The sequence below is a fragment of the Trichechus manatus genome, unplaced genomic scaffold (assembly GCF_000243295.1).
Source record: "Trichechus manatus latirostris isolate Lorelei unplaced genomic scaffold, TriManLat1.0 scaffold00049, whole genome shotgun sequence".
Taxonomy (NCBI): Eukaryota; Metazoa; Chordata; class Mammalia; order Sirenia; family Trichechidae; genus Trichechus; species Trichechus manatus.
The window spans coordinates 6,187,989-6,205,105 of NW_004443985.1; the positions used below are offsets into that span (position 1 = coordinate 6,187,989).

The window sequence follows — 17,117 nt, forward strand, 5'->3', positions numbered from 1 at the left end:
GTGTGTGTGTGTGTGTGTGTGTGTGTGTGTGTGTGTGTGTGTGTAAAATCACCAGATGTTATTGCATGTGATGTCCACGGCACCACCATGCAGGAGTTATAATTGCTCCCACTTTGCAGAAGAGGGAATGGATGCTCAGTGGGGTGAAACAGTTGGTCCCAAGGTCACATCCCTAACAACAGTGGAGCTCAGTTTCCGACCCAGCCTGCTAACCCCAAAGTCACAGTCTTCCCATTACTCCATGCAAATTACCACAGAAAGAGTTTAACAGAAGAAAAGCATATGACGTGCTTGGTTTATTTTTACTGATGCAAACATCAGCTACCAGCTGCCTCGAGTTGCCGTGGACCTGACTTACTTCAAGGAGGAGTCCCCGACACCAATGCAGCCTCGCAAGCTGAGCTTCCTCAGGAATCCACCACATCGCTTTGAGATGTTCTCCACCACGCGACCCTTGAATCGAGAAGTTGGAAAAAAATATCATGTTTTCATGCTGCTTATCTAACAGCAAAACAACCTGAAATTTAGAAATTGAATATATTTTTCCAGGTGAAGTAGAAGATATTCTGGAACGTTCTTCCAGCACCTCAATTCTATCTCTAGCATATAAAGAGGCTTCAAGTTTTTAAAAATATTTTCAACTAAAGCATTAAATATTCCAAAAAAACAAAAACACAGCGACAACAAAAAAACCTAGAACTAAAAGCAAAATCCACTGCCATCGAGTCAATTCTGACTCATAGCGACCCTTTAGGACAGAGGAGAACTGCCCCATAGGGTTTCCAAGGAGCGGCTGGTGGATTCAAACAGCTGACCTTTTCGTTGGCAGCCATAGCTCTCAACCACCGTGCCACCAGGGCTCCTTAAAACTAAAACAAAACAAAACAGAAACCCCCGTGCATTGCATTTTGAAAGCTTAGCCCTGGGGGTTAGGCCTCCCCTGCACAGGACTCCCAGCTACTGGTCACCAACTATGAGGCTCAGCTTTGGGAACACAGGCTGCTGACAGAGACCTAAAACAATGCTGCTTAGAAAAGCAATTCTACGTGAGCTAAACATCACCACTCTTAGAGGATAAAAAGTATTGCAAAAGCCTTCCCTCTCTCGGCAGTCCTCGACTTAAACACAGTTTCTTTGAAAAAGGAGCCTCTGCTGGGCGCTGGCAGGGAAAATAAAGGAGGAAAAAGGAAAATAAACACAGATAAAGCAATTTCATTTTTCAAGGCACAATTTTAACACTTTCTGGTACCTATTACTGCTCATTCAATATTCATGATAACCTCACAAGATTATATTATCTTCACTTTGCAAATAAGGAAATTAAATAGTTAAATTGCCCAAGATTGCACTTTTGTGCAGAGCTACGGTTTTAACAGGATTATCTGATTTCAAAGACTTCTCTGCAAGGGAGGAGGGCGTTTAAAAGGGTGGCTTTGTTTAATTTTGTTTTTAATACTATTATCTTCACTTCAAAAAGAGCAATCTCGCACTGAACTGTGAGCACTAAGAATTCACCTGTTGTTGCTGTTAGGTGCCATTGAGTTGCTTCTGACTCATGGCCACCCTACCGGACAGAGCAGAAAACTCCCCCGCCCCACCCCTCCCCGGGTTTCCAAGGAGCGGCTAGTGGATTTGAACAGCCAACCTTTTGGTTAGCAGTCAAGCTCTTAACCACTGTGCCACCTAGAGTTCACTAGGGCACATCAAACCACAGGATCACCAGAGTGCGCGAACAAGTATTTGTCATCTAGCTAACATCTTAATTCAGCTGAAAAGCCAAACCTTGATATCGCTAGCGACATGTCTTTGTATTTTCTTTAGTACTACGTAATAAACACTTTTGGAGACAAAATCTTAGACAACTGTAATATAACTCTTTGTCTTCAGAAAAGAAAAACACAGACTGACTTGGAAATCCGGGGTAAATATAGTGAAGTGCCTAATGGAACAGCAAACCTCCAAACCAGTGTCTACAAACGGAGCACACAGTCAGTCACATTCGTTTAAACTTACTCCATTCCTTCTTTCCAGCAGACATTCTTGTACTAAAATAAAAAAAATCACATACACAATTTTCTGCTCTGCTGATTCCAACTAAGAAAAAAAAAAAATGAACACACCCTTTCAATACAGCGAAACCTCTGAGAGCCGGCACTCGACGGGACCGCCTTGTTTTTCCAGGTCTAGTTTTCCACCTTTGACAGGGTGCAGTCTTAACACTTTTCTGTCGCTATTAATGCAGAACATCTGAGTTTTCCTTCTCTGACAGGTTTCCGCCTTACACGCATTCTGGCTTTCGCAGGTTTACTGTATAATATTAAAGTTAATGGCTCCGTATCTTATTTACTAGGCGGCATGATGTAGGTGTACATTTTAGAATGAAGGGCTTTAGAGAAAGGAAAGGTCTCAGGTGGGCTTAAAGGCCCTTTTAAATTAACATACCAAAACATTCCCAGTAGATCTTCTGGATTAATAAATACTTGTCAAGAGCCGCCTAAGGCGAAAGCACTATTAACGGTGCAGGGGTAAGGATTTAAAAAGCCGAGTGACAGAACTCAGATGAAGAACAAGAACCGGGGAAAACGTACTGACACAGAGCAAGCCGAAGTCTGGTCTGTAAGTAGGTGAGTATCCTTCCAGTTTTTCTCTCTGTTCCATCTTGGCACTTGATTATTATATCAAAATGAAGCAAAACAAAAAGGCAGGAAATGGGAACACTTATCTTTTTTTAAAAGCCCTTTTGTCTAAAACAGTGTTAACTTACCTCTACATCTGTTTGAAAGTTAAAAAGGTCTATTCTTTGCCAGTTGCTTCCATCCAGGGCTAAGATGTTCCAAGCCTGAGAGGTGGGAGTAAAGGAGGATGGATTGGGGTGAGAGAGAGACACTGACTGAAGCTGATACAAGAATAAAAATGTAAAATTATGATAACATTGTGTTATATTAAACATAACATAATAAAATTTTAATTTTTAACCGTTTACTTGAACCAAAAACTCATCCTCATTCTAATAAAATATTAGTTTTATTGATTAAAAATACGGCTAATACTCTACCTTGGAAATCTGTGCACATCGGCACAAAGTTACTATATCCAAGAAGGAAAATATTCTAAAAAGGGAAAAAACACAAAAATGAAACGGTGTTAACATTTTAGGATATTCCTAACTTGAAAGACGAAATCTAGTGTGCCGTCTGGATATATGGTAAATTTTTTCACGATTCCTCAATCTGCAATACCCAAGCACACGATAACGTCACATCACCACTGTGGAAATATTGAATGTTCACATGTTCAGCAGCTGTTTCAGACACAATACACAAATCCTTTTAAAACAGAACTCATGAAGCTTTTATTTCCTTCGTTCTAAGGAACCGACATAGGACACTAGACCATAAATAGTTCTAGTCAAAGACCAGCTCTATAATCTCCCAGGCTTGGGGCCGGGTGCTTGCTAAATCCTTTGAGCTCTCAGACTCCTAACACACGCCACAAACCCTTCTTTTGGTGGTAGACACACCAAACAGGCTCATATGTCTGAGCCACAAATAACATGGCCACGAAAAGCTCAATGGTCAAACCGATTCAGACTGATGCATTTGTTCACTGGACAGAAGGACAGAGCTCATTGGCTGACAAGGTCTATCAGTGAACAGTTTTTCCTGAGCAAAATCTAGGAATCCATGGAAGATGGGAGAGACGGGGGGAAAGAAAAGCAGAGAAAAGCAAACAAAAACGTAGTTGACATCAGTTATTCCCACAGAGGCCGTAGCAGCGGCCAGCGCAGCAGGCATCCAAGCGGGATCCAAATATTCTGGCAGTGGAGCAGAGGGGCTGCTGATGGCATGATGGGCAGAGGGCTGTGTGAGCCTCCGCACTGTGGGATAGCAGCTGAAAACAAGGAGCAGCTTTTCTTTGAGAAGAAGGGTGGATGGGGTTGAGGTCGGGAATAATAACAGCATCTCAATTCTGGTAATCATGGAAGGTAGACGAGAAGTCTATGCTTGTGTGCGTGTGGAAGGGTAGGGGTGCCATGACAGACAGCCACCTATACAGTTCCTCAGAAATTTTCAAAGGTCGCATTCAGTGGGAGTTAAAAGTGCCTAGGCTTGGGGAAGGTTAGTAGAACCATAAAACAGCAGAGTACTATAAAACCTACAATAATACACCCACAAGCAGTACCACAGAGCTAGGAATAGCGTAGACTCCATTCTACAATATGGGCTCCAATCATTTTCTAGTGAAAAGCAAAGGACAGGGGCATAATAAGGGCTCCACTGACCTTAAAAGACTTAGCAGATCTTGTACTTAGGAAAATGAAGCTGGCTGAAATCTGTATATTTAAGTATACGTATTCAACGTATTACAACGTATTCTACACTCCTATACTGCCTCTATGGGAATGTATCCTCCCCCGCCACAGGCCCTCCTGCTCCAAATGGCCATCTCCTGGGTTATATGACCATTCCTCAACCAGCCACAATGAGTCTCAGATCTCTGAAAAAGAAACCAGCCTGATACAGTAGAATCACGTTACATGCTGTGGTTCGGTTCTGACATACAAGCTGAAGGGAGAAAAGGAATTAGCCAAATTCTCTTCCAATATGTCTTGGGATTGTACCAAACTGGAGAACCACATATTCTACCACCTCTCAGTAATAACATACTGATAACAATAGTTGACACTGATTAGATACTATGTGCCAGCCACTATTTATGTTAGTGATTTATTTCTCACAACAGCCCTATGAGATGTGTGCTGTTATTATCTCTATTTTAAAGATAAGGACACTGAACACAGAGAGGTTAAGTAACCTGCACAGGTCCCACAGGTAGTATGGGTGGAGCTGGGACTTGAACCCAAGTAGTGTGGCTCAAGAACCAAAGCCCATCACCACTACACATACCACCTTGAAAAGCTGACCAGGGCTTCTTCCTCGGGATTGGGCTACACGCTATTGCTCTGACTATAACACCAGATAGAGTAGTTTGCATTTATGGATGGAAAACACTTATCTTTAAATGCTAGAATCACATTTAGTGAATCAAGATGCTAATACCCAGAGACACATGCAGGAACCAACAGGGAGAACAAAAGCTCACGTTTTTCTTCTCCTGCTTACTATCCATTTTACAATTACTGAATGAAGAAGCCAATTGCTCGCAGTGTTTACATTATTTTCTCTCTACTTCCTGCACCCTCCCTTTAACTGAGCACCTGTAGTTGAATTTGCACAAGTTAAACAGGAGTGATGGGACTCCAAATTGCCAAACGGCAGTCATGTTTCAGTGAATAAAACTAACGGCCTCAAGGGATGACAAAGTCTGGAATATAGGCAATAGAAACAAAGATAGCTAGAGGAGTTACAGAAGTGGGAAGCTGAATTCTGGCCCCTCTAAAACATTTCGTCCGGGAAACTGCTCCTATTTCAAATGTGATAAGCCTATCCTTCATGAGGTAAGCACGGCCGTGGCACCCTAGTTATAAATATATGCAGGGGTGTGTAAGGATGCATATACTTCTGGACTTTGCATTGTTTCATTGGTCAGTCTGTCTGTCCTTGTGCCGATAAGACCTTGTTTTAATTATGAACCTTTACTGTCTCCATTTCTAGTCCTTCAACTTTGTTCATCTCCTTCAAGATTGTCTTGGTTATTCTTAGCTATTCTTGGTTCTTTGAATTGTCACTTGAATTTTAGAATAAGCGTATCAATTTCCACAAGAAAACTTTCCAGAATTTTTACTGAAATTGTATTGTATTTAAAGATCATTTGGGGAGAACTGAAATCTTTACATTAAATCTTCCAACCCACAAACATGATGTTATTATTATAAAAAATTAATTTTTTCTCTCATAGGTCATGCTTTTGATATTGTATCCAAAAACTTATTACCAACACGAGGTTACTTAGATTTTCTCCTATGTTATCTTCTAGAAGTGTTATAGTTTTGTGTTTTATATTCAGCGCTATGATCTATTATGACAATTTTTGTAACAGGTGTAAAGTCTGTCTAGGTTCTTTTGCAGGGGAGGGCATATGGATTGTTCCAGCACCATTTGTTGAAAAGACTATCCTGTCTCCATTGAATTGACTTTCCTCTTTTGTCAAGGATCAATTAACTATATTTGTATGGGTCTATGTCTGGACTCTCTATTCCAGTCCACTATGTCTATTCTTTCACTAATACCACACTGTCTTGATCACTGTTGCTTTATAGTAAGTCTTGAAGCCGGGTAGTGTCAGTCCTCCAGCTCTGTTTTGGGGTGCAATGAACTGCTTAATATGGCCCCTCTGCCACAGTCTGTGACTCACACACAATGACTGACTGGGACCATAGTAATAAGGTATATGGAACCATAACGAGAGGAGCAGTCAGTTTTGCCATCCTGCCAGCTTAAAATGAGCCACCCCAGAGGCAGGAAGGGAGGATCTCACCACCACCAAGGAAGAAGAGCCAGGAGCAGAGCATGTCCTTTGTCCTTTGGACCTGGGACTTCTTCACTGAAATGCTTCTGGGACCAGGTGACCGAGAGAGAGAGCTATTAATACTGAAGACAGCAAGAAGTGGTGGCAGAGACACGGCAGCAGGAGACAGCAGGGTGGGCTTCCTGACCCACAGAGCAAGAAAGCTGAGTGCCTTTGGGCAGGAGCCTTGCTGGAGGGGTAGGGTGCCTCTGAGCACTTGGTGTAGCTAGTTTGCTGATGCACAGAGCTAGAGCTGATCGCCTTCAGGCCAAGGCTTACTGGCAGAGCGGGGTACTCTGGGCACTTCTTGGCAGAGCTAAAAGAGCTTTTAAACACTTGCCCGCGCAGGGCAGGGGCCGAAGGCCAAAGAGAGGCATGCCTGTGGGCACGGCTGAAAAGAGGCTGTTCTGATGGAAGAACTGCATCCTGAGCTTTCCTGAATCTGAACTATAACCTGTTACTTCTCCAGTAAACCCTTTAACTGTGAGTATGGTCTGTGACTTCTGTGTGGCCACTGCAATGAATTATCAAACTCAGCAGAGGAGTAGAGCGTGCCATGGGAGGGACAGTTGGTGTCAGAATCGGTAAAGACGGCAGAGAGAGGAGGCTTGTCTGACTTTGGCCTCATAGGAATCAGCCTTGGGTTGTTGATCTTGATTCTCCTTCCTCCTCGTGAAGTCAGAGGAGATCAGACGCCCCTGCCATGCCATTTTTACAGTTCTTCTTCAGTATTGCGTTGGTTATTTTGAGACTTCTGCCCTTCCATATAAGCTTTAGAATCAGTTTATTGATAGGTACAAAATAACTTACTTTGATTGTGATTGTGCTGACTCTATAGATCAAATTGGGAAGAAATGACATCTTAACAATACTGAGCCTTCCTATTCATGAATATGTAATGTTTCTCCATTTATTTAGATCTCCTTTGATTTCTTTCATCAGAGGTTGTAGTTTCCTGCATATAGATCCTGCATATATTTTGTTAGATTTATAAATAAGTATTTCATTTTCAGGGGATGCTAATGTAACTGGTCAATGTTCAAGCATCTCAGGAAGTAGCATATCATCAAAAACTGAAGGTACTGAAGGAAGAAGTCCAAGCTGCACTGAAGGCATTGGTGAGATACAAGGCTCCAGGAATTGATGGAATACCAATTGAGATGTTTCAATAAACGGATGCAATGCTGGAAGTGCTCACTCATTATGCAAGAAGTTTGGAAGACAGCTACCTGGCCAACCAATTGGAAGAGATTCATATTTGTGCCCATTCTAAAGAAAGGTGATCCAAAAGAATGTGGAAACTATTGAACCATATCATTAATATCGCATGCAAGTAAAATTTGGTTGAGAATAATTCAAAAATGGTTGCAGCAGCACATTTACAGGGAACTGCCAGAAATTCAAGCTGGATTCAGACAAGCATGTGGAAAGAGGAATATTACTGCTGATGTCAGATGGATCTTGGCTAAAAACAGAGAATACCAGAAAGATGTTTTACTGTGTTTTATTGACTATGCAAAGTCATTCAATTGTGTGGATCATAACAAATTATACATAACATTGTGAAAAATGGGAGCTCCAGCACACTTAATTGTGCTCATGAGGAACCTGTACATAGATCAAGAGAAGTCATTTGAACAGAATAAGAGGATACTGCATGGTTTAAAATCAGGAGAGGTGTGCATCAGGGTGGTATCCTTTCACCATACTTATTCAATCTGTAGGCTGAGTAAATAATCTAAGAAGCTGGACTATATGAAGAAGAGTGCAGCATCAGGATTGGAGGAAGACTCAGTAACAACCTGCGATATGCAGATGACACAACCTTGCTTGCTGAAAGCGAAAAGGACTTGATGAAGATCAAAGACCACAGCCTTCAGTATGGATTACACCTCAACATCAAGAAAACAAAAATCGTCACAACTGGACCAATAAGCAACATCAGGATAAACGGACAAAAGATTGAAGCTGTCAAGGATTTTATTTTACTTGGAACACAATCAACGTCCATGGAAGCAGCAGTCAGGAAATCAAACGACGCACTGCATTAGGGAAATCTGGAAGAGACTTCTTTAAAGTGTTGAAAAGCAAAGATGTCACCTTGAAGACTAAGGTGTGCCTGACCCAAACCATGGTGTTTTCAATCACCTCATATACATGCAAAAGCTGGACAATGAATAAGACCAAAGAAGAATTGATACCTTTAAATTATGGTGTTAGTGAAGAATAATGAATATACCATGGACTTTCAGAAAAATGAGCAAATCTGTTTTGGAAGAAGTACAGCCAGAATGCTCCTTAGAAGTGAGGATGGCGAGTCTTTGTCTCATGTACTTTGGACATGTTAACAGTCCCTGGAGAAGGACATCATATTTGGTAAAGTAGAAGGTAAGCAAAAAAGAGGAAGACTCTTGTCTTAGTTATCTAGTGCTGCTACAACAGAATTACCACAAGTGGATGGCTTTATCAAACAGAAGTTTATTCTCTCACAGTCTAGGAGGCTAGAAGTCCAAATTCAAGGCGCCAGCTCCAGGGAAAGGCTTTCTCTCTCCGTTGGCTCTGGAGGAAGGTCCTTGTCATCAATCTTCCTCTGGTCTAGGAGCTTCTCAGGGTGGAAACTGTTTTTTTGGTGGTATGAGGTCCCCGTGTCTCTCTGCTCACTTCTCTCTTTTATATCTCAGAAGAGATTGACTTAAGACATAACCTAATCTTGTAGATTGAGTTCTGCCTCACTAACATAACTGCCTCTAATCCTACCTCATTAAAATCATAGAGGCAGGGTTTACAACACATAGGAAAATCACATCAGATGACAAAATGGTGGACAATCACACAATACTGGGAATCATGGCCTAGTCAAGTTGACACACATTTTTGAGGGACACAATTCAATCCATAACAACCCTCAAGAAGATAGACTGACACAGTGGCTGCAACAATGGGCTCAAACATAGCAATGATTGTGAGGATGGCACAGGACCAGCTTCCATATGCCCTATATATTTTGTTATTGTAAATGATATATTTTCTAAAATTATGTTCTCTGTTGCTGCTGTATAGAAATGCAATTGATCTTTGTATACTGATCTTATATCCAGCCACGTTGCTATATCTTATTATTTCTAATGGTTTTCTAATTATTTCTAGTGTATTGACAAGCATATCATCTATAATGACCACTTTGATTATTCCTTTTTAATTCTTGTAGCTTTTATTTCTTTTTGTCATCTTCCTGAGCTATCTTGAACCTTCAGTACAATAGTGAATAGAATAAGTGATCATGTGCATCTTTGTCTTCTTCCTAATTTTATAAGAAATTATTCTAACATTTCACCATGAATAATTTTAGTAGAATCAGAGACTCCACTGGCCCCTCCCTTCCCAGAAGTTTCTATAGCCTGTTTGTGAGAAAAGAGACCTCTACCTGGTATTCCTCTATATCACAAAATACCCCAGTTAAATATCAAAATTCAGGCAATAAATTTGGCTAACCTGGCAGTGCCTTGAACGTGCTCCAGGGCTGTTTTTCAAAGCAGCCCCAAATTTATGGTAGGTGTCTTAGATAAAATAAGGCCTCTCACGAGATAAAATACCCATATACTTTGGAAGACAATTATTGAGACTCAAAAGGCCTTTATATCAGCTTGTCAATTACAGTGTCTCTAATTCAGTAAACCAGAGTCAAATCAACCAGAAAGAATTTACAATGTACCGAGTGAATTCGCTTTCCTTGCTTCCATAATCCCTCCCCCAAAATTAGAGACTTCTCACTTAAGCAATTGCTTAAAATTTGTTGACTTAATCAGTCACTGAGAATATCTTTGTTACTCACTGCCTATAAAACCTCTTCTCTCTTTTTAAAACAGGGAACTTGACACCAACATGGGTGGGTTCCTCTGCTAGTAGATTTTAGGAACTTAATAAATGTTTATTAAAGGACTCAAACTGTCTTTGTTATTTTAATTTGCACACCCCCTATTCACAGTTCCTTAAGCCACAAGAGACCCTGGCTATAGAGGGAAGCTCTCTGAAAGAGTCTTGCCCCAATTATTAGGTGAGTTCTGCATAACGTATATCAAGAAACATTTGTAAATTTAAGGTATTAAGGAGTGAGGGACCATAAACTCATCGGTCTGCTTGTTTTTCTAGCTTCTGTGTCACTCTTTTCGATGTCTTAAATCTTTCCAATAAGACTTCATGAGAAAGGTCATCCTTAGGTTAAACTTACCATGGGCATTTCCCACATCCCACAGTTGCTGAAGTTTGTGCTGAACCATTATTGTCCCCAGTTTGTAAAATATGGAAACAATACACTAGGGATAACCCAAAGTATGTTTTATTTGATAGATCCTGGGACTATGACACTTTGAAGGATCTAAAGGAAAACCTAGAAAATTCCCTTCTTGGTGAGATGGATTCATGCTATGTAAACAATGAGCTTGTGTTAGATAAAGTGCTAGCTGGTCACCAAATTCCTGGGTACACATCTATACTACATTTCCTAGCTCCCTGGAAGTCACATGTAGCCAATTAACTGAGAGCTAGCCATGGAACGTGAGCTGGCTGGAAGGGAAGCCATGGCTGAAGACAGTAGAGCTTCCTTTAGCCTCAATAACTGCAGACAGGAAGGCTACCTTGCTGACCTCGTCACAAACCCAATTCTGTTAATTGAGCAATAAAATTCCATGTATTGACTGTGGTGATGGTTATAGATCTGAAAATGTCTGCCAAACTTATAAATCTATATCCCTTAAAAGGTGAATCTTATTATATATAAATTATACCTCAATATACTTGACTTTCGAAAAAGCCTAAATGACAAGGTATCCCTCAAAATACAAGTCAGTGGAGACAAACCACCAATGACCATTTGTATCCGTGTCTGTGAGGGAGGAAGCCAAGGAAAGCAAAGCGGCCTTTGACTGATGGGAGAGCAGGAGAATCTCAAAACAACCAACATTCCTGAGAAAGCACAGGCAGCCAATCGGAGAACAGCAGTTGATATGGGGGAAAAGAGGGGGATTATGCCCAATCAAATAGCATGTGAGTGCAAGGGCTCCACAGTAACTTCTGAAAGGGGCTAGAGTATTTGGGGCCATATGAACTCTAAAACCAACCTTTAAACACAGGACCCCATGCTAAGGAACAAAAAAGAGTGGAATAAAAAGTTGAGCAAGACAGAGACAACAGAACAAAGAAACAACAACATCTAAGTAAAAGGTAGGGAGGGGAAGAAAGTCAGGAAATCAAGACAGCAAGCTGCTGTTTTCATGAACATTTAAAAGAAAAAAGAAAAAAAAGGTTTTCCTCAACCACACCTCCTAACATTTAAGTAAAATTAATTTCACAAATCCCATGCAAACTTTTGATAAAGAAAAAGGCGGAGAGGCAGTGCCAAGATGGCTGATAGTCGCATGCACCCTAACATCCCCCTGCACCAAAGACCAAAAAAACCCACATCAACCTGTAACTGACGACCACTTCAAAACATAAAGGGGGAGTAAAGGATATAGATTTAAAACTTCCCTATGGAGATGAAGTCAAGGCCATACCAAGAAATAAATCACTGCTTTAAACTTAGAAAGACAAAGGGAAATCTCAGGGTAACCACAAAGAAAGTCAACAAACCTACTCATCAAAATATAAAAGAAAATCATAAAGATGCAGTACACACAAAATCAAAAAAAAAAAAATGAAAGAAATGAAAAGACAAGCCACAATTAAAAAAAAAAAACTCAGCACGGAAAATAAAGCGGAACATCAACACCACACGCACAAAAAAAGTGTAAGACAATGACAGCAATAAACTCACCTATGCATAACCACACAGAATATAAATGGCCTAAATGCAGCAGTAAAGAGACAGAAAGTGGCAGAATGGATTAAAAAGATGACCCATCAATATGCTGTCTGTGAGACATACCTTAGACACAAAGATATAAATAAACTGAAACTTAAAGGATGGAAAAGATGTATCAAGCAAACAAGAACCAAAAAAGAACAGGAGTAACAATATTAATCGCTGATGAAATAGATTTTAAAGCAAAATCCACTATAAAAGACAAGGAAGGTCATTATACAATGATTAAAGGGTCAATCCACCAAGAAGATATAACTGTAATAAATATATACACACCCAACGACAGCGCTCCAAAATACATACATAAAACAAACTCTAACAGCACTGAAAAGAGAAACAGACACTTCCACAATAATACTAGGAGACTTTAACACACCACTCTCAGTGAAGGACAGAACAACAAGAAGGAAACTCAACAAAGACACAGAAAATCTAAATACTGCGATCAACCAACTTCACTTCACTCAACAGCAGCAAAGTACACATTCTTCTCCAATACTCATGGATCATTCTCCAGAACAGACCACATTTTAGGTCACAAAGCAAGCTTCAACAAATTCAAAAACATTGAAATAACAAAGCATCTTCTCTGATCACAACTCTATAAAAGTAGAAATCAATAACAGGAAGAGCAAGGAAAAAAATCTAATAAGTGGAAACTAAATAACACTCTGCTTAAAAACTACTGGGTAATGGAAGAAATCAAAGATGAAATTAAAAAAAATTCCTTGGATCATATGAGAACGAAGGCAAAACATGCAAAAGCAGTGTTCGGAAGTCAATTTATAGCAATAAATGCACACATCAAAAAAGGACAAAAATCAAAACATAAATCCTACTACTCAAACAATTAGAAAGAGGGCAGCAAAAGAAGCCCACAGTCACCAGAAGAAATGAAATAATAAAAATTAAAGCAGAAATGAATGAAACAGAGAATAGAAAAACAATAGAATCAACATGACTAAAAGCTGGTTTTTTGAAACTTTTAATAAAATTAACAAACCACTGGCCAAACTGACAAAAGAAAAACAGGAGAAGATGCAAATAACCAAATAAGAAATGAGATGGGTGACATTACAACAGAACCAACTGAAATAAAAAGGATCATAAAAAAATACTATGAAAATTGTACTCCAACAAATTTGAAAACCTAGAGGAAATGGATAAATTTCTAGAAACACACCACCTACCTAAAATAACACTAACTAGGGTAGAAAATTTGAACAGACCCATAAAAAAGAAATTGTAGGGGTCATTGAAAAAAAAAATCCCTACAACAACAACAAAAAACCCTAGTCCAAACAGCTTCACTGAAGAATTCTACCAAACATTCAGAGAAGAGTTGACACCAGTTCTACTCAAACTATCTCAGAACATAGAAAAGGAAGGAATACTCTTCAATTCATTCTATGAAGCCAGCATAACCCTTATAACAAAGCCAGGCAAAGACATCACTAAAAAAGAAAAGTATAAACCAATATCCTCATGAATACAGATGTAAAAATTCTCAACAAAATCCTAGCCAATAGAATTCAACAGCATATCAAAAATATAACACACTACGACCAAGTGGGATTCATACCAAACATGCATGGTTGGTTCAACATTAGAAAATCAATCAACATAAACCACCAAATAAATAAAACAAAGGAAAAGAATCACATGATCATATCAATCGATGCAGAAAAGGCATTTGATAAAGTCCAACATCCATTCCTGATAAAAAACTCTTCAGCAAAATAGCAATAGAAGGGAAACTCCTGAACATAATAAAGAGAATTAATATAAACCAACAGAAAACATTATCCTCAACAAAGAGAATCTGAAAGCATTCTCTTTGAGAACAGGAAACAGACAAGGATGCCCTTATCACCACTCTTATTCAACACTATATTGGAAGTCTAGCTAGAGCAATAAGGCAAGAAAAGGAAACAATGAGCATCCTCATTGGTAAGGAAGAAGTAAAACTATCCCTATTTGCAGATGGTAAGATCCTATACATAGAAAATCCTAAGGACTCCACAAGAATGCTATTGGAATTAATAGAAGTATTTAGCAAAGTGACAGGACACAAGATCAATATACAAAAATCAGTTGGATTCCTGTACATCAAAGAGAACTGTGAAAAGGAAACCAGAAAAATAACACCATTTACAATAGCCTCCCCCTGCCCAAAAAAAAAAATATAAAATACTTCGGAATAAATCTAACCACAGACATAAAAAACTTACACAAAGAAAACCACAAAACACTACTGCAAGAAAACAAAAAAGACCTACATAAATGGAAAAAAATACCATGCTCTTGCACAGGAAAACTTAACATTGTGAAAATGTCAATACTACCCAATGAGATACATAGATATAATGCAATCCGGATCCAAATCCTAACAGCATTCTTCAACGAGATGGAAAAACTAATCACTACCTTTATACGGAAGGGAAAAAAGTCCCAAATAAGTAAAGCTTTATTGAAAAAGAAGAAAAAAGTAGGAGGCCTCACACTACCTGATCTCAGAACCTACAGCAGTTAAAATAGCCTGGTACTGGTACAACAGACATGTAGACCAATGGAACAGAACTGAGAACCCAGACGTAAATCCATCCACTTATGGACAGCTGATCTTCCACAAAGGCCAAAGTTTATTGAATGAGTAAGAGACAGTCTCTTCAACAAATGAAGATGGCAAAATTGGATATCTATCTGTAGAAAAATGAAACAGGATCCATACCTCACACCATACACAAAAATTAACTCAAAACGGATCAAAGACGTAAATATAAAACATAAAACTATAAAGATCATGGAGGAAAAATTAGGGACAATGCTAGGGGTGCTAACACATGGCATAAACAGGATACCAAACATAACTAAAAATGCACACACAGAAGAAGTTCAACTAGGTAAATGGGACCTCCTAAAAATTAAACACTTATGCTCAACAAAAGACTTCTCCAAAAGAGTAAAAAGAGAACCTACAGATTGGGAAAAAAATTTTGACTATAACATATCTGACAAGGGTCTAAACTCTAAAATTTATAGAGAACTTCAACACCTCAACAACAACACCAAAAAGACAAATAATCCAATTTAAAAATGGGCAGACATGAACAGACACTTCACCAAAGAAGACACTCAGGCAGCTAACAAACATGAAGAAATGCTCGCGATCATTAGCAAATAGAGAGATGCAAATCAAAACCACAATGAGATACCATCTCACTCCAATACTACTGGCTCTAATCAAAATAAAAGAAAATAACAAATGTTGGCAAGGTTGTGGGGAGACTGGAACTCTTATACACTGCCGGTGGGAATGTAAAATGGAACTATGGAAAATGGTGCTTCCTAAAACAGCTAGAAATAGAAATACCATATGATCCAGCAATCCCACTGCTAGGTATATACACTAAAGAAATTAGAGCTGCGACACAAATACACATATGTACACCCATGTTAACTGCAGCATTATTCGCAATAGCAAAATGGTGGAAACAACCTAAGTGCCCATCAACAGATGAATGTATTAACAAAGCATGGTACATACACACACAATGGAATACTATGCAACAATCAAGAATAATGACAAATTTGTGAAATATTTCACAACGTAGATGAATCTGGAGGACATCATGCTAAGTGAAATAACTCAATCGGAAAAGGGACAAATGTTGTATGATGTATGAGACCACTATTGCAAAGTAACAACAAGAGGTTTATACAAAGGGAAAAAAAAATAACTCTTTGATGGTTACCAGGGATGGGATGTGGAGGCAGGGAAAATTCCCACAGAGATAACAGTGTTTGTACTGATGAAGAGAAAGGCAATACACAATATGGGACAAGTCAGCACAACATGACCAAGGCAAAACAGGACACTGAGAGGAATGGAGGAATAAAGGACAACCATGATAACTATTATAGCATAGACAATCCTGTAACAATAGTATTAACAATAATCTACAAATGGATACATAGACAGATAGACGTGCCAAGAGGTGAGGGAGGAGGTAAGGGAGTACACCCACCACCAGATACAGGTTTGGTGGTGGAAATTTCTAAATACATGACTGTAGGTGCTCCTCACATATTAATATAGACAACAGAGCACACAAGTAGCACAGTCAGGGAAACCTCTTAGACATAACTAAACGCTTCACAGGATGAAGTTGCCAGGCTCAAAGGCAAAGGACCATAGACTTGGGAGACATCTACATCAATTGGCACAACGTAGTTCTTAAAGACAATGTTCTACATCCTATTTTGGTGAATAGGGTCTGGAGTCTTAAAAACTTGAGAGCAGCCATTTAAGATACAACTATCGGTCTCTTCTAGTCCAGAGCAAAGGAGAGTGAAAAAAACTAAAGACTCAGGGGAGCAATTAGTCCAAAGGACTAATGGACCACATGAACCACAGCCTACAGAACCCCAAGACCAGAATAACTAGACGGTGCCTAGCTACCATTACCCATCACTCTGACTGGGATTACAACTGAGGATCCCAGACAGAGCAGGAGAAAAATGTAGAACAAAAGATCAAATTCACAAAACAGACCAGACTTACTGGTCTGACAGAGATTGGAGGAACCCTTGAGACTCTGGCCAGACACCCTTCTAACTCAGAACTGAAGCCACTCTCATAGTTCACCTTTCAGCCAAAGATTAGGTAGGCCTACAAAACAAACCATTACACACAAGGAACGTGCTTCTTAGATCGATCAAGTAAACGAGACCAAACGGGCAACACCTGCCCAAAAACAAAGACGAGAATGTGGAAAGGGACAGGAAA

General features: G+C 39.5%; 1 protein-coding gene across 2 annotated transcripts in view; it reads right to left on the bottom strand.

Moving 5' to 3' along the window:
• The window catches only part of FBXL2 (F-box and leucine rich repeat protein 2), a 96,264-nt gene that overhangs the window by 31,791 nt on the left and 47,356 nt on the right, over positions 1-17,117 (bottom strand). Inside the window, exons 3-5 of one of the 2 annotated variants that reach the window (XM_004377343.2) lie at positions 3,056-3,110; positions 2,765-2,839; positions 359-453 (exon numbers count right to left, since the gene is read on the bottom strand). The exons of the other annotated variant lie outside the window; for it this stretch is intronic. Coding sequence (XP_004377400.1) covers positions 359-453; positions 2,765-2,839; positions 3,056-3,110 — 225 coding nt within the window. The remainder of the gene's footprint in view (positions 1-358; positions 454-2,764; positions 2,840-3,055; positions 3,111-17,117) is intronic. 2 annotated transcript variants of the gene reach the window in all.